At 45.0% G+C, this 19,253-nt stretch overlaps 1 protein-coding gene across 3 annotated transcripts in view; it reads right to left on the minus strand.

Annotated features, from left to right (window-relative positions):
- CDK19 (cyclin dependent kinase 19) overlaps positions 1 to 18,924 on the minus strand; it is a 137,566-nt gene extending 118,642 nt beyond the window's left edge. For 2 of the 3 annotated variants that reach the window (XM_080342397.1, XM_080342396.1), the window contains exon 1: positions 18,594 to 18,924. In XM_080342397.1, the coding sequence (XP_080198523.1) occupies positions 18,594 to 18,721 (128 nt within the window). In that variant the 5' untranslated portion in view covers positions 18,722 to 18,924. The remainder of the gene's footprint in view (positions 1 to 18,593) is intronic. The other variant, XM_080342398.1, reaches the window with a different exon arrangement.
- Between the last annotated feature and the right edge of the window lie 329 nt (positions 18,925 to 19,253).

Genomic DNA, 19,253 nt, shown 5'->3' on the forward strand with positions numbered 1-19,253 from the left:
TCCATAGCAGCGTAAGGCTGTAACTTAGTCTTTGAGATTAAGCTTTTCTCCCTCACCAATAAATATCCCGTTCTGCAATCCTTTACCTTAATGTTGGCATTTTAATTTGTACAGTGCAAAGAAAAATCCTGTGCTCTTGCCCCAGAAAATTTTAATCAGCTGGCTTATGTCCAACTGTGGTATTCAATGCAAAAAAGATGAAAATATGATTACTACTTTTTCTGGGCAACACTTTCAGCTTCCATTTTTCAAATGCTTTGAAAAGAACAAAGTACGAATTACTGAATTCAGAGAAAGGTACAGTTCAGAAGACTTAGAATAATTAAAACATTTCAAAGGAGTTAAACTGTTTCAACTATGGCAATTATACTTCAGAGTGCTCCCATCATACAAGAAACTACTTTACAAACAAGCCAATGGAAAACCAGAAACAACTTGCCCAAAACCGTAAAAAAATAGGAGGATTTTAAAATAGTGTATGGTTCAAACTATTGTTTTAGCCCTATTATTCAACTTCGAAAACTTTTTAATGATGGTCCCTCTTGAATTCACAGATAATTTAACTTACATCTCAACTTCAAAATTAATTATCCACATCAAGGCTTGAAAAACTGCAATCCCAGTGAAGATACAACTGTAACTACCACATCAGTTAATATAAACATTATATGCTAAAAATTTATTTCTTAAATTAAGTGCACAATATCATAAAATAAATAATAATTGAAGTGCACATTTTCTTAAACAAATAAAGTGCACCACAAAAACACTCAAAGATTGAGGTAGAAAAAGCTAATAGAAAACAACAATTCGCCCTTGTAAGCAACACTAATGGACTTCAAACATTTTGACTTTGTAGGACAAAGCCTGAGGAGTTCAGTGCCCTTGAAAAACAGTACTGCCCGGAACATGACATTCATACATATATCTTGTTACACTCTAATGACTTTGTTTAATTGCTGCCATACAGCATAAAGTTAATCACTCCGTGGGAGATCAACAACAGAGTTACAAACTTCCGTCTCCAGTCCCCCGTCCCCCCTCCCGCTCCGAGATAAGGCAAAACCATGACAAGGAAGTTAACCTGGAAGTTAACAAAAAAACCCTCTGTAGTATCTGGAACATGGCAGCAAAGCCACTAAATCCATCACATTCAGCACTGATTACCTTATGCAAGCTGCTCATCAGCTCTATACATAGCACATGGCCATAGCCTTTTACAAAGGTAATAGTACCAGCAAAAGTATCTATGATTCAATGGAAAAAGGGACCTAATCCTTCCCAAAATGCGATGAGTTCTTATGCTTTACTGTTTTTATGCACATAGAAATAGCCACTAACGCAAAAGAATTACAAGATCAAAAAAATCCACACATGGTGTCACCAGGGTATATGTTCTTCAACAGACTAGGAAAGTAATTTTCTTTGCTCATTATCCTTAAACCATACCAAGTCTTATTCAGTCAGCAGCTCAGCCGGCTCCTTTTCATCCACATAGCAACCAGCCACAAATGACAGAGACTGGGAATATACAGGTTGATCTTAATTTACTTCTAGAGAATGATATACATGCTGAATTCCAATGTATATATATATTAGCTCATTCTGAGAGCTACATAAGAAACTCAAGATGTGAAACGGTCAGGATAGTGAGTGCAAATTGAAAAGAAATTTGACCACATTTAAAAGGTTTGTCTTTCTTCACTTTGAAGGGCAGCTGTCTGCTGCTCTGCTAAAAAACCTTACAGGAGCTACAGGTTGTTTCTACAGCCCAGTCCCAGACAAGTTAAACAAGATATGGATACCCCAGTTGTATTTGGCTGGTTTTGGCCATGAAAATAATGAATGAAACCAGCAGACTTTTACCTCATTGCACTATGGTGAAAAGTTTAACATTTTAGTACTGTCTGTGGAGTGCGTTGCTGGCCTGCCTGCTGACACATTCCTCAGAGCTTCGCTGGGAACCTTCTCAATGTTGCAAACAGAAGAGCAGACGTGTGTAGAGCACAGGGAAGGACTTCTCACACAGAAAGTGCAGACAAGTATGTCACCTCATCTGCTCAAACCTGGGCCTGGACTCTCCTCTTGGTGGCAGGGTGGGAGGCCAACCTCTCCAGCAGGCAATGACTATACAATCTTTAAAAGCTGAGCTGGCATCTTGTCTGGAACAACACCTAAAAGTAAACTCGGGGAGTGGGAGCAAGGCAACAAACCTACACCAAACAGGACAGTCTTTACTATGCACTATAAAAAGAGCTAGAGGGAAAAGAGAATCTCCAAGGCTGATTCAGGTACAGGTATGGAAAACACTTTTCAGAATGGAAACTATGCTACACTTCATACTGTGTTTCTGAATCTTTTGTCTCACAAAGTCCTTGTAGCCTCAATTTTCAAAAAGGGGCCTGTATCATAGTATAAAATCACAGAATCATTTTGGTTGAAAGAGACTCTCAAGATCATCAAGTCCAACCGTTAACCCAACACTGGCACTAAATCATGTCCCTGAGAACCTCATCTGCACATCACTTGAACGCCTCCAGGGACGGTGGAGTCACCCTGGGCAGACTGTTCCAATGCCCGACAACCTTTTGCCTGAAGAAATTGTTCTCAAGATTCAACCTAAACCTCCCCTGGTGCAACTCGAGGCCATTTCCTCTTGTCCTATTGGTCGCTACTCCTGTTTTCCCTCCTTCCCACTGCTGCCCAGTATGAGCTCACACACAACCCCAGCTCTCCAGTTAACAAACTCAGCTGAAGTGCATTCAACTGCAGCCAGGAGGTAAGAATAAGAAAACACAACAGGCACTTGGAGGATGGAGATATGATAGGAAAATGCCCAAAGAGAAAATATTGTATATTCCCTCACCAGTTTGTTGGAATTTCCCACACAGAGAAATATACATCTTGCCACATTTGTTCCATTGTCATGGAAAAACCAAAGACGTTGAGTGCTTTGCTTGCCACTGAAGCCATCAGGATAAATTTTCATGTGTTTCTATGAAAACTGTTACAGAAAACATCTTCTCCGACCTGTTGTTAAGGTCAGGGGCTCGTCCTCAGACTCACCTGAGCCCCACTGCTGGTACCAAGAGACACAGAGGGCTCATTCCCTGTTGAAGTCCCCAATATCAGCTTTGCTGCTAAAGCTTCCCATCAGAAGTACCTCTAACATTTATTTCCTGATTCTACTTAATCCATTTCTCAGCAAACTGGCATAGAAAAAGGAAAAGTCTGATTCTATGAAAATAGTGGCTCTATGGGAACATAAACTGACATGTTAATATCACTGTAATGGTATAGTCCATTAAAATAATTTTCTCTATGTAAATAAACCCCATGGTAGCATCATGACACCTGTGACAGTGTTATGCATATGATAGAATGATGTAGATTTTGCAGGGAGTTTTATATTTTAAAAAAGTCTTCACAGCGTATACACTCATTCAAAGAAATTGATAGAGGCCTGGAAAGAAAGCAAAACTAGAAAGTTCCCCAAGGAGACACTGACATGAATCCTGCTACAGCTAAAAGGAACAATAGGGGATTAGAGAAGAAAGTGCCTTTGAGTTGAGCAAGCATGGATGTAATACATGTAGTAAGGACTAGAAAAGGATGCTCTTAGAGAGTTTACAGATTTTTTTTCTTTTAATTTCACAGCTACTGGCTTTCTGGCTCATATCTTCTGGTGTTAGGGTCACAAACAATTAAAAAAAAAAAAAGGCAGATAAGATAGTCAAGGAGAAAGACACTTGAGGCCCAATTCAGCTTTCTCTGTACTCAGAACAAGCTCCCTCCACCTGCAACAGTCACAGCCCCAGACAAACAAACGCTGCCTCCCACCTCCTGCACATCCTGACCCTGCACTTCCCATGTACCTTCTCATCTCCAGTAATTTTTGTTCTGCCACAGAATCACAGAATGGTTTGGGTTGGAAGGGATCTTCAAAGCTCATCTAGTCCACCCCCCTGCCATGAGTTAGAAACAAAGAGACAATTTTCCAAGTTCTGGATGATTAGAGTGTATTAGATCTACGGAATGGACAAAAAAGGGGAAAACCAATCCAAATAAAAATCTGTTTCATGGTGGTTTGAAGGAACAGGAGTAAACAAGGTTCTCATTCAAGTCACATCTACACAGCTGTGGAAAACCTTCCAGAAAATTCTGTAAGTTAGAGGTGTGATCTCTACTCTCCAACCTTTTCTCCTCAGGTGCCAATATCCCTACAACCCAACTGGATGTCCCCAGCTCCAGACCAGCAGTGACACCACAGCACAGGTGACATCACCCAGACTCCCAAGGCCTCTCTGTGTGTTGCCATAATGACCCCACACACTCTCCAGCACCATCTGGCCCCTGAGAGCCCACCTCTCTGGCCAGATTTCCTGGTGCTCTCCAGTTTCTGTCACTGCAACAAGTAGCAGACAAAGCCAATATCATCCTCATCTGTCCTCAACCTCATCCATCCTCCTCTTTGTCTGTCCTCATCATTCCTCCTCCCATTTGACCACCACAGCTGAGACAGGTGACGGACCAGGACTCGTCCTGGGGGAGGTTTCAGAGCTTCCCTGCCACAGTTTAGCACCAATTATGGGCTCCATTGCATGTGATGGGAGATTCATCACCAGGCTGGAAGCACTTTGGACACCAGGAGAAATTCTGTCAGACTGCTCTTCATGAGGACCCAGAACCTCCATGGTGTCAATCCTCCTCCTGTCTCCCCCGCTTGCAAAAAAAGCAGTTTGTGGGGTGCACAGGGCAAATGACCCATGCAGGTCAGAAGAAAATGTGATGAGCCAATTAGCCCCTAGAGACTCCTCCTGATGCATAGAAAACCAGGACAGAAAAACTGTAGGTTTTGAAAAAGTGACATCTTTCCTTCCTGGCCCTCTTCACCCCAAGAAGGGTGAGGAAATCCATCTACCCCCAAAAATCACACTTGGGATGGGAAACAGTGGGGACAGGAGAACATGAGGATGGGAAGCCACCGCAGGGCTCAGAAATCATTGTCCTCACATCCCCCACTTGACCACCTCCCTCAACAAGCTCCCCCACCTCTTGGAGCGCAGGGCAGAGGGCAGCTGCAAGGAGGAGCTAGTGACAGCAGAGATGCTCCTGGATAGGGACAACACCTTCCCTGATGGCCCCGACAGCCTGGCTAGCAGCACCCTTGTCACTGAAGTCCCTGACTTCTGGGAGAATGGGCCAGAGGATGACTACCCTGAGGACTGCCTGGCAGCAGCCATACTGGGGGACACTGACGCCTTCTGGGGAGTGGCAGCCTCCCCCTCACCAGCTTCTCAGGGGATGCAGGGGCTGAGGCGACAGACCTGCACCCCTGGCTGCAGATGAGTCCCCTGGAGACCCCTGAGCAGAGCTCTCCAGAGAGTTGCAAGGAACCTTCAGAGGACAGTCCCCTGGCCAGTCCCTGCAGCAACCCCCTAAAGGACCCTCTGGAGAGGCCTCTGCTCAGCCTCTTGTGGGTCCCCATGCTGAGTCCCTTGGCCAGCCCCCTGTCTGCCCCCCAGCCTCACCTGCCCTCCATGGCCCAACTGATGGAGGAGCTGCAGCACAGGCAGCCCCGGGTGCTGCTCACCTGCCTGCCCCTGCCACCAGGCACCATCTCCTGCTGGGTGCTGCCAGGACCAGGAGCACAGGGGCCGTCAACACCAAGCACCCCACGCCAGCCAGAGCCCCCAAGGGCCATGACACCTCTCTGCTTTACAACATCCCACCAAAATGGAGAAGATGATGATGGGGCACCAATGGCTAAACCAACATGGGAGACCTCTCTGCCCACCACAACAGCACCAGCCCCAGGCCTGCCGAGTGCCAATTCTGCCACCTTCACCTGGCAACCCTGCCACCTCCAACCCTGAAGAGGAGGCCACAGCCCTGCCCAACACTTCGCACTTACCCAGCACAACCAACAGCAACACCCTAGCCTGGTACCAAGAGCCCTGGGTCTATCACCTCTACCCCATCCTGCTGCTGACAGACCCACAACAGGCATCACCACCACCTGCTGGAACCAGCATCCCCAGGAGCACTGTCCCAACTGGGCGTTGAGGACGCACCCACCGGGGGACACACTTACTGAACACCGGGGGATCCAAACCACAGCAGCTGAGCTGGCTGTGCCTGCACCCATGGGGCCAAACCCACCACAGGGTCTGTGGCAGCAGCTGCCTGGGCCCCACTGCTGCTGCACCTCCCATCCCACAGACTCCCCACCATCCCTCGGGCCCTGGGGCTTCATGGCTGTGCCAACCACGCTGAGGAGCGGGAGGACTCGGTGCCTATCACACTCCAGCAGAGGCCCCAGTGGCAGCACCTGAAGAAGTTGGCCAAGGAGGAGCAGAAGCAGGTGGCCCTGTTTATGTCACTGGGTAGCTGCAGGTTTCTGTGCAGAGGGAGATGGACATGGAAACAGCGACCAGTACAGTCACCCGTAACCCACCACTCCAGCACCATCCTCATGGCACCCACACCCAGAGGAGATGTGGAGGCAAAGACCTGCACCCAGCCCCCCTCTCCAGCCCCAGCCCCCTCCCAGATGCTGCTTTCTTGCTTCAATCATTAAACCAGTTGGGTGTTGGCTTTGCAGTGCCTCTGCCTTCAGTCATTTGTGCGGTGGGAGGGGGTGAAGGCAGCCCCCGCCCATCCCAAGGGCGTCTAAGCTGGGCTGGCAGTGGATATGGAGAGAGGATGGGAACAGAGGGCATTGCTCCAGGGGATGGTCCACAGTGACTGGCATCAGTACTGGAATAACAGAGGCCTCCATCCCTGCCAGCACCGCCATCACCATCCCTGCCCCAGCACGGGCGTCACAGGCCCCAAGCTGCTGTCACAGAACATTCGCACCCATCCCATGCTGACTGAGAGAAGAGGCCAGAGTGCAAAGTAGAGAATTACAAGCCAAACACTTTTTCACATGCAGGCCGTGCCACAGCCCAACTGAGACATCCCAAATGGGGCTTTAAGGGGGTGCTGATGACCTTCAGTTGTTCAGGCACAAGACTTCGCTAATCACCATCACTCATACTACCCATCACTGAGCACAGTCCAACTTGGCAAGGCAGCTCTAGTTTTGCAGCCTGTTCCAATGCCCGACAACCCTTTCTGGGAAGAAAGGTTTCCTAACACCCAACCTAAATGTCCCCTGGTGCAACTTGAAGCCATTTCCTCACATCCTCTCACTTGTTCCTTGGGAGCAGAGCCTGACCCCCCCTGGCTCCAACCTCCTTTCAGGCAGTCGCAGAGGGTGAGGTCTCCCCTCAGCTTCCTTTTATCCAGGTGCCTTTGCCTGGCCAGTGCTGCCACAAATGTCCCTCAGCAAGTCAGTGTGGCAGACAAAAGTACTTCCAGGGGAAGATAAATTTTCACTGAAAGCATCTAAAAAACCAAGGAAAAATATTTTGGTGTTGTATCCAATTTTTGCTTGTCTCCCATAACGGTGGTTCACCAACTCAGCATATTCCAGAAACAATTTCGTGGTGTTTGCCTGCACTGTCGAGGCAGCTGCTGTAGCACACACAATGTGTTCCAGTGACATGAGGCAGTGACAGAGAGCAGTGCCATCGTGGCTGCCAGCAGAACAATGTGATTTCAGGGCTTTTTTTCATTTATTCAGCTCCTTTAACACACTTTGCAACCAGCCCTGGATTCCACAGAGTCCCACAAAAGATACTAAATACCTATAAAAAGAAACTCCAATCTTCACCTACCATAGGTGATGTGTTCTTCATGTACGAGACAACAGCTGGTTAAAAAGACAAAACAGTAACTCTGAGCACTGATAAGATTTTCTGTTATACAAAAAAAAAATCCTTTACCCAGCTATAATTTCATTAGGCTGGGGAGGAAGAGTCTCTTAATAGCAACACAAGGAGATTGGAACTACCCCAACACCATTACACATAACTTAATCATATTCTCTGTTTTTTCCAGTAGTTTCTAATTCAGAACATTAACAGAAAATCTTTGTAACATAGATAACTGCTAATAACAGTTTCAGACTATTTCACAGTCACAACGACAGACAGATTTTTAAGATGTCTCTAATAAGACAGACCATGGGAAATCTTACCTCAATCTTATTCAAATTTGGCCTTTACACCCTAATAACGAAAGTTTGTATTTGTAAGGAAAGAGAGCACAACTTCAGTCACTGCCACCCCCATTCCAAATCTATTGAATATCCAGAGATCTCAACCAGCTACTGAGCTGTTGCCATTGCTAAAATTAGACTGACTCCAAAATATCTTGAGTGACTGAGAACTGTGAATTTCATACAAGTAGGTTTATAACAGATTGGCATAAGCAGACTTGACAGCCTGTTTATAAAGGTAAAAGCTGAAGCATTCGCATTAAACCTTGAAAGCTGTAAAATTCTTCTGCTGCTTCAGGTAATTTCTTCCAGCATTTGCTACATTAAAGCAGGGGATGTATCTGTACCTGATGTTATTTCTTTTTAGACAGGCTTGATTACAGATAAAGAACAGATTTAGGAAATACCCCCCTTCCAGAAAGAATACTGCATGTCAGGATTTGTGGCCCTAAAATAAGGAAAAGCAGCAGCAGCAAGGAGAAAACTACCTCTGAAATACAGAGGAAATAAGCTTTTATTTATCTGTGAATTATTTACCAAGGCTACAGACACAAGGTCCTTTAGACTTTCCCAAAAGATAATCTGCCTTTTGTTCCATCAAATCACTCATATGAAGAATGTTTGTGGCTAAGTCTTCACGTCAAGAACATTTGCTACCTGGCTTTCAGTCATTTAATAAAGAATAGGTCCTGAAGCCGTAGTGTAAAAACATACTGTAACTATACAGTCCAGCTTTATGTGCATCACGTCTTTCTCCGTAGTGCTAAATCTGGCTAAATAGTCCAACTTTGATAGATGGAAAATTACTATTAAAACACCAAATATCAGGAAGCCTATTTCTTCCAGTGCATTACTGCTAATGGAGCATCTACATTTTTCCCCTCACTTCAATATCAGACAATTAGGATTTCACAAAGTTACAGATGTCTTTACTCGAACCACTAAGCAAGTCTTGCTACTTCCCAACAAGGAACAAGGTCTTTAGTCAGTGATCATCATATCTGTTCCCAGGGAACCCAAGCCACATTCTGCCTCCTTTGAACTTCAAAACTGCATGTCCCATAAGAAGAATAGGCTTCTCTCACGCTCTTTCTGTAGCTTAAGAGCATCATTTGGATAAAGTTTTACACTGATCTTTTTCCCCACCACTGAACTCATGCTAAAGGTAGAATAAATAGCATTCAACTTGTAACGGTCTTTTGGTTGTTCTGAATTGAAGGTCAAATTCAATTTGGTAATTTGTCTACCTCTGTTTCTCATTTGGAGCATGACAGAATTGGACAAAGGAACAACCGGTTATCCTGTACAATGACTGGTTTTAATCAAAAGGTATGAACATAAAGCTAACTTTGAGGTCTACAACGCCCTCGAGAACACGGCAACAAGTCATACAGGAACTCTGTTTCAAGAGCAGACACATTCAAAGACACAGGCTGAAATCCACTGGCAGCTGCACTGACAATAATGAACCAAAGCAATGAATGTGGCATTTTCAAGCAAGCAAAGTGATAAATCTTAGCAGGAATCCGTGGTAACCCATGGAAGTATTGACACGGGTGAGAATTTTCTGTAAACATCTTTGAATTTGCAGAATTCACAAGCCATAAGAAGCACTTCTGTCAAAAGATTCTACTTAGGAGTCAAACAGTTAATCTCCTGCGGCTAGAATTTCATGATTGAGTGGCCTTTGCATCATCAGATCTCTTCAGGCACTCAGACCCCAGAACATACCAAAGTGGTGGGCAAGTCAAGGACAATCACAGTCAGAGCAGTCCCATCGTCACCTGCGTGAATGCTTAAAGTGCTCTAGCAAAGGCAGGGAAAGAAAGGGGGGACAGAAGAGGCAGAAAACGTTCTGGACACATAAAAAGCATTGACTCTTCCTGCAATTAATGCATGAGGAAACCAGATACATTGCTTCAAAACAGTGAAACATACCTCTGATGTAGTTTGCATTCCAGCAGATCTAGCTTCTGCTTCCAAGTCAATTCCCTATAACATTTATTTCCACTTGATTGAAAAAGAAATCAATAGCATCTTCTACTTAAGCCAGCAGGGAATGAATTAAAAAAAAAAAAAAAAACACACACATGAGGCCCAGTTTGTGGGAACACATGTTTAAAGCCATACTTTCTGAGACTGTTCCCAGTTTGTATCTGTGCTCTTATTCAGACCAGAACCCTTCAGCAAGCGATCCGACACTCTCAGCAGGCACAGGAAACTGGAGCTGTTGCTCTGCCTGTTGGAAAGCCTGACCTCAGGGTGCTTTAATCTACAAGATGAATGACCCTTGAATATTTCTAAATCACAATCTTTGGAGAAAACAGATGACAACTGAGGGAAAAACAAGCAGTTATGCAGTAGCCTCATCTGAAAACACTTATTTAAAAACTGCTAATCCCAGGAAAGACTGAAGCAAACATGAATAATGCCCTTTAGAGATCCACTATTCCAGTAGTCTTGGCTCCTCCAATCTTTTTCACAACCCGAAAAGTTAGTTTTGCTTTTAAATAAAATTAAAAATAAATAAATAAAACTGACACAAAATTTGCAAAGGTCAGTTAACACTATCTCTACGACATTCCTCCCCTTTCAGACAGCCTTACTAGATACACTAATATTTCATACAGTCTCAAAATAAAATCCACTGCTAAATGAAAGACTTGTCGTCCCATGCAAAAGTCTAAGAAAATATTAACAAGAAACTCAGATACAGAAGTATCACTTGACTTAAAGACTCTCACGGGATTTTGTTAACAACTGATTTTGTTTTACAAGGTTTCTGTACTTCTTTTCTTCTTGAATCTGTTGAGATAGCTGAAGTTCACAAGACCTATAATAATTTCTAATATCACAACTAGCATTTTTATCTGTCAATCATCTAACTTATAGTCAAGTGACCCATGTAAACCAAGTCCCCAGAGCCGGGATATCTTTTATAAACCTAAATTATTTAGATATAGGCACTCATAAATCAAGCCAAAACAGGAAAGTTTTTGTATTTGCTATACAAGTCGAAACTGTGGTTCATTTCCTAAAGTCACACGCCAAGTTAGCCAATTTATTCCAAAAGCAGTTGTTCTGGACCAGTTTCAGTATTGCTTCAGGCAAAGACACTGTTATTGAAACAAATAAATCTTTTTAAAGTTCTAATACTTTGCTTGAGTAGAAAAGACTAAAACATTGCAGCCTGTGTCAGTTCTCAAATGCCAGCAAATAAGCTCAAAAAACAACATATCTTCAGAAGCAGAATGTAAGAGCTGCCAGTCACTTCCACTAACAATCTCTTCCTCAGTCATACATGTGGACCATATCATCTCCTGAACCATACATTAAGCAGCAGTGAGCACATGCAAATAGACTCTTAATTCACAACGTAGAACTCGGCAGCTAAAAATAGAGGAGAAAGACTCAGGTCAGAATGCATCTATGCAAATCATGAGATTGATTAAGGCCACAGAGGAGGCAAACACACCATTTCAGCAGGTATTTTCAAAAGATATGGGAAAACTTAATGTTACTAAGAAATCTCTAGGGAAATTGGGTTAGAACATTCCACAGAAATTCTGGTTGCTAGTGCAAATACATTTGTAGTGTCCTGAATTACAGCAATTTTATTTTTTTTTAAGTCATGCATGATGTGAAAACACTCATCTTCAAAGCAAATTTGTGAAAGATACTAAAACACTCCTCCCTACAATACAACAGATTAGATTGGATGAGCCGGAAATACACCGACATATTAGATTTCTATGTCAAGTAGTTCACAAGAAATATTTCACTTCTGACCTACCCTCTATTTTACATTGCTTTGCACTCTCTTATCAAGTGGGGGGCTGAAAAGAATCTCTTCCACCCCCTCAAGCTCTTCCTTCCTTTTCCTGCACCACTATTGGAAAACTCTTAACCCACTCACTCTGTCACAGGAAACTTCTTATCCTCTTCATCTCTTCAAAATAAACCACCACTAAATCTTGAGAGGTCTTCCTTCGCAGCTTATTATGGGCTAATTTATGCACGAGTCTTCTTCTGCAAGCTTGGCAAAAATCTTTTATCTGTTTCTCTCTCAAACACAACTTCTTCTGTGTCTCATCACCCTCCTCATCTCCTCCTTTCTTCCTCAAGCTCCTACCACCACCACACCTCTGTGATTCCCACAGTATGCCTGCTATTTGCTTTCTGAAAGGCTGCGGGCTCTATGTTTCTATGCACTTGGTTTCAGGAAGGGTTACGGAAGGAAGGACAAAATCACCATGGGAGAGACCATAGGCTTGTGGGAAGAACTAGAAGTTACTCATCACCACTTGCACTGTTCCCTTGGGCAGGAAGCAAAGCCCCAGCGTAGCTGCACCAGCAGCTCTCAGGAAGGCAGAGTTACGAAATACTAATGATCTCTTCCCTGATTGTTTTGGGGTTTGTTTTTTTTATTAGAATGCATTGCAAGCAACTAGTTAGACGGGTCTGGTTTAGTTCTACTGCTCCTTCTCACACATATTAAGAGGAATCAGCGCTAACAAGTATTTTCAAGATCTGTAGGTAAATCTAGTATTTAGGTTTACTTAGCTATTGAGAGATTATAGCGAGGCACGAACACCTTCAGCCTTTCTGCCTTCCTCAAGATAAGTTTCATCACACAAAAGAAAATAATGAAAGTGAGGAGCAAAACCTAACTTTTCAGATACCATCATTGGTAGAGATTTTGCTGTAGAGAAAGGTAATTGTTAAGGATCAAATAAACTGCTTTCTGACTTGGGTCGATATTTCTGTGATTTGGCCTCTCACAGGATTACATTAATAAACAGTAACTACAGCTGAAAACTCAAATCACACTCAAGACAATGTCAACTAGAGGAAATAATGAGATGTAAATATGTCAATTATTAGAGACGCTCAAATATCTACAAGTACATATTTGCATTGCTATATAACAGGCCAGTTTCACATTCAGGAGAGTATAATTCTTGCCACAGTGAGTTGCCTGTCTCATAACAGTGAGTGTAACTGCAGCACACATGCACCCATTCCCCTGTGATTTTACCGCCAACATTATTCATTTGTAGCATTTAGTCAACGTGAGTGCAAGTTTCGTTTCCTGACACACTCGTACTACATGACCCCAGTAATTTAAGTTCTGCAGAATAACGGTATGGGGAGAATAGCACATAAATTATTGCTACCAACAAATACCAATTTAAGAGAATAAGCAGATTACCTTTGCCTCTCCTATACTTAAAGGTCTTCTGCCACCAGAGTGATCTTAGTCCTAACTGTGACCAGTTGCAACCTCTGAACAACATAACAATATTAGCAGAAACTCCAACCATGGCAAGTCAAGTCAGAAGAAAGCCTGTCCTTCCAATACAGCCATGCCTCACTGCACACTATTTTTTGTCTTAATCAATATTTTTCTGCTTCAATCAAATAAGATTTGTGAAACAAAAAACCTAAAACAAACAACCATGGCGAGGACCACAGCCAGCATTCCTAAATTAGATTATACACTTGCCTTGGCTTTGTTCTTCTTCCTTTATCTTCCATCAGACACATGGTGTGAATTTTGGGGTTGTCCTATGCAGGGACAGGAGTTGGACTCAACGATCCTTGAGAGTCCCTTCCAACTCAGGACATTCTATGATTTTATCATTCCCATGCCTTAACTTTCACTCGACTCATGTGGACTTGGATGCTGTAAGCACTTCAGATCTGCATTAAGAACCTTACTTAATGGTTCTGCAAACCTGTATCAGTCCAAGGAGGAAAACAGACTCTCCTCTTTACTTGCAAGCTTACAGTACTCCAAAAAGGGAAGGCGAGGAGGGGGAGAAAAGATTTCATTTGTCTCCCCCTTCCTATGCTTGTATTTTACAGTGATATTTTTGGACTTGCACTACTGTTGCCCAAATTCTAAATGGGAATTCCATATTTGGCAGCTCAGGTGAAGCCTGTTTTATACCAATTCTCTTGTTTGAAAGTTACAGATACATTAACATCAAAGCAATCTGACAAGTTACAAATAGTGGCTTTCTTAAAAAGAAAAATAATAAATCTCAAGTATATTACCATATTAGCATATAAACCTACACACTTCACTCGGCCAATACGTCGTACAGTAAAAGGCAGTGCCAAACCTTTTATTCTTGCCAAAGCACAACATGTCAGGAGAGTCTGCCAGGGCAGCACCAGCTACTGAGCAGGCGATGGGCCTGGCAGCTGCCATGGGTACAACTCCTGGCCCTTCTGCTGCCACCATCTCAGAAGCTGATCACTCTATATTTCTGTCATTCCCTCCATAATAACATTAAAAAGCACATAGCTACTTTTTTAAATGGTGTTTTGAAACATGCAGATTAAAAATATTACCTACCTACTTACTTGGAAATAAAATGAAATAATAAATGTTTGTAATTTCATTTTAATAACCTCTGTTGTCCAAACCCAGGTAGCGAGTGAAAGAAAAATATCATAGCCACAGCATGAGACAAAGCAGCCACCTCAATTTTTTGTTTAAAGGCAAGCAGAAGCAGCAATAACTAGAAAGGTTTTATTCACATGAAGATTTCAGCTTTTGCAAGTGTTACATCTGCTGTCACAGCTACAGAACAGAGTGGCCTATTTTCTACTTGACTCGTGCATCCCATTATTCCTTGCGCATGCCTGACTAACCAAGAGCTGTATCTTGTCTGCTTGCTGACTCCTCCAAACATCCTCCTGCAGGTGAGGTGACACCCTGGTGAAGGATCAGAAATACTATGTGGTGGCCTGGACTGATACAACTGATCTTTCCTGAAGAGTCAAGGGAAATAATTCAGGCATATACAAGAAACAAACAGAATTTCCAACCCTCACTTTATCACAAAAATTGCCTGCCATCTGATAGGGAGATTGATGAAGTGAAACACCTAAGTGCCACATTGTGGCTTAAACTGTGATCAAAGAAGCAGCAAGGAACATAACAAGGAGATATAAGGCATGAAACTAAATCACACTTGCCTAACCATGACTGGAAAAATTGCATTCATTCTTTTTACTGGGCAGATGTGAACATATGTCCAAAAAAGTGTTAGCAAAAATCAACACGATGTTTTGAGGCAGTACTCACACAAAAATCACAAGAGATTTTCCAGCTACATAAAGAGCTAAAAACTCAACACTGACAACTGAACTGTAACCATGAGGCTTATATCACTATTTCCCTCTTCAAAGCCACTGTACACTGAAATAAACCATTACACAGCTTGTATAAAGACCCCTATTTTCTAGCCCTTCTGGACAACAAAGATACTCATAAAATTGTTGTACACCCAGGTGCTTAATTTAGCTAAATGCATAATGCAGGCAGTACCACTAGACCTCACCAGAACACCCAAATACTACTAAAGCTGTAGGTGCTCAACATCTTTAAAAATCTGCTCAAGCAGTGTATGCAAATGTCACACTGACATTGTTCAAACCTGACTGCCTATTAAAAAAAAAACATAAAAACAACTCTTTTACCTTCCACAGAAATCAATCGGTTCACTAGAAACATGTTCAAATGATATTCTGCTCTAGGCTGAAAAAGCAAAACTAAGCTGTTACTTTGTTGAGAAACTGCTTTTATGCCCAAGCCATTCATGGAGATCTAAGCAATACAACCACTTTTTTTACAAGCGTTTTATCGAAGAGCTTGCCAAGCTCCATATAAACACATTTTACTATTTCATAAAGTTTATATGCCAAGTTTTTGAAACATGAAGTGACAGGCTCTCAGTGGAATTTCTCCAGAGCTACAAGCTTCTTATTGCCCTCAGCCTCCCAAGACTGTAAATAGACCATAAGCAGCAAGTAGCCAGAATCTCTTCCTTTTATACAGGAATATCTTGCAAATTTGAAATATTGAAACAGTCTCTATGATCAGCCAAAGAAGAATTCCCTTACACAAGGCTCATATCCCCCAGTGATCAGCAAACTGTAAATATACATCACTGCTCAGTGTCTGTGGCCAGCACTAGAAAAAGTTTCTCTCCATCAAGGACCCCTTAAATTTAAGAACTCATGCGAAGTATCTTCCAAGCCACAGAGGTATTATATCTAGATGCTTTCATAATTAAATCATCTTATTTTAATTATTTAGGTTGTTTTCTAACTGGTCCACATCTTATTTTCACCCAAGGTCCTAAAGTTACACAAAAGCAACTGAGAGTGAACTCACCAATACCATAAAAAGGAAAACCAAAAAAAGGAGAATAACCCAGAATAACCCATAACTTCATGAAGTAAAACTCCTGAGTATAGAGTACAGTTGCATTTGTGCCATACTACATTGCATTTCAGTCTGCCTACTGAAACTCTGCACTTCCTTTAACCAGTTAAGTTTGCTTATGGTTCAGGGTCTCCCTTTGATTATTCCCAGCTCCGACACATTAGCTATCTTTTCATCATGTTTACTTTTGCATTACTACCCATTTGCCTTTATAATACTATTATTATTGTAGGGATTTTGAAGACATGCCCTTTACAGTGCTTTGTAGCATCAACGTAAATCTTGCAATGGCTTTCCATTGCCAATGATGGAAACAACGCACTTCAGTTAGAAACAGACATGAAATACCTTTTTTTTTTTTCATAAAAAGATAAAATCAAAGCTCTGCCTCTTTTATGCTGTTCTTACAAGCAGTAATTTTAGGATTCCTATATCAAACAGCAAAACACATTTAATCAGCACTTTGGGTGTTTTTACTACCGCTTCCTCTCATATATCTCATTATATATAAAAATATATTAAAACTAAAAAACAAACTACTAAACCCGCAAGAATTAGAAGAGCTCAGTGGCAGCTATAATACCTAGAAAGGCCTTAACATTTCCTTTTTAAGTTAGCTATGCTCTAGTATTCTCAAGGTTGCAGAGCAAGGTAGTCAGAATCGGAGCTCATTTCCCCAGCATTTAATCCTCCACCTGAACTAGTACGCTTTCAGTTATTAATCACTTTGATACTACATCCTTTGAACTCGAGAGTTTAAATTTTCAAGACACACATGAATGCAATTTGCTTATACACAAAAATCCCTTGACTTCTCTATTAATCTAAAGCAGCAGCATTCCATTAACCACTTCCAGAACTTTATTTTCTTAATTGCCATTTTCCCATATTCAGTTTTTTTCAAAGTTTCAGTTGCCTATTACTCTTTGGCTGTCTCTTAGAAAGGTGTCCTCTCCAATTTGCAAGTTTATTTTAATTGACCTTTACAGTATGCTTAGAACACTTGGATAAATGCAGTCTGCCTGTGTGCTCTTCACACACCTCAGCGAAAAAGTGCTCAACGGCTCTTCTGAAAGAAAAGGGCTGTATTCGGAACGTGCACCTGTGTGAGAGTCTTACTCAAGCCTCAGGACTGCTCCTCTCCAACAACTGCAGCCCAGCAAAGCAAGCCCAAATTGCAATTTGAGCTCCTCATCACTCTCTTAACCACAGTACAATAAAAATGGCATTCATGGGACACCCATCCCATGATGCCAGCTGTCTTTTTCCCAGGGAAGAGAAGGAAGCCTTGCTTAGCCAACATACATGAGCTTAATGGCTAAATAACCTCTCTGGACCTAGCCAGCAGGCAGGTATTTGGGGACAGGGGCAGGTATCATGCTCTGGCATAGCAAGCCGTGGCGAAGGGGACACACCTCCCACGCACCTGTGCGCAGGTACCGACAGCAGCTACCGGCTCTGCCTGCAAGGAGCCTCCCCGACACGCCGCCAAGCCGAGCGTGCCCGGCTCCGGGCTCAGTAGGGCACCGGGGGCTGGGGGCAGAACAGGGACCAACACACTCCCCGGGTGCACCGGCCTGAACGGGAGAAGCCGGGGTAGGGGGGCGGCCGGTGGCCAGGTGCTCCCCGCATCGAACTTGCTCGTTTTCCAATCCCCTCCAAGTTCTCGGGGCAGAATGTCAAAGCACGAAGGCAGGCAGTCACACAAAAGATGAGAGCGATGACCCGAAACCCCGTACGAAAGCCAAAGGCGACCCCAACGGCACAGCCCGCTGACACAGCACCCCTCTCCCGCCGCGCCGGCGGGGAAGCGGGGGGGGGCAGAGCGGGACGCGGCACCGCGGCCTCGGCCACCGCGGGCGGAGCGCTGCCGCGTCCCACGGCCGCCAGCGCGGAGGGCACACGCCGGGGACCGCGGCAGGAGGGCGGCGGGCGCAGCCGCGGGGCAGAGGCGGGCGGGCGGGCTGGTCTGGCCCCTCACCCGCCGCCAGGGCTCGGCGGGCAGGCGGGCACCGGCCCGCGGTCCCACACGCACCACGCCGCAGGGCCGCGAGCCGCCCCCGCCGCGGGGCCGGGACACCGGGGCCCGCTCCCGGCGGGGCGGGGGCTGCCTGGGCGGGCGCGGCGCTCCGGCCCCCCCCCGCGCTGCCACAAACTTTGCAGGGAGGGGAGGGCTCGGCGGTGGGGGGAAGGGGGCCCGCCGGCCGTTGGCGGCGCGGCCCGTCGGCGCGGCGCGGCCCTTACCCGTCCTTGCGGCGGGCCTTGTAGACGTGCCCGTAGGTGCCTCTGCCCACTTTGCAGCCCTCGTACTCGAACAGGTCCTCCACCCGCTCGCGCTCGGCCGCCAGCTTCGACTTGAACTCGTAGTCCATGTCTCGCCCATGGGCGGGGAGGAACGGGCAGGGGACGCGGCGGCCGGATCAGCACCCCCGGCTGGCGGAGCCCCCTCCCAGCGCCGCCATTTCCGGGGCTCGGCGGCGGGCGAGCGGGGGGTGGGGGGCGGTTTGTTTTTGTTTTGGTTTGGGGCTTTTTGGCGGGGGGAGGGGGTGCGCTCCGCCGCCACCCGCTTCAACTGGGTTCCTCGCGGTGCGGCGCGGGGGATGCCGGGAGTCGTAGTGCGGCTGCGGGCGCCGACTCCGGCGCCGCAGGCGGGACGCGGCGGCGGCAGAACTACAACTCCCGGCATGCCCCGGGCCGCCCGGGCTTTGCGGAGTCGGCGCACTTGGCTCCCCAGGGACACCGAGCGTTTCAGCGGCCGCTGGGAACTTGCTGACTCTTCACATTGCGCGGCAGAGGCGGGAACGGCGAGCGCAGCGCGGCCCGGCTTGGCGCCTCTCGCTGCACAAACGCACGCCCCGCCGCCGCCGCCGCGCCTCTCAGTGTACACCGGGCTGCACAGCACTG

Source organism: Nesoenas mayeri (genome assembly GCF_963082525.1).
Source record: "Nesoenas mayeri genome assembly, chromosome: 3".
NCBI lineage: Eukaryota > Metazoa > Chordata > Aves > Columbiformes > Columbidae > Nesoenas > Nesoenas mayeri.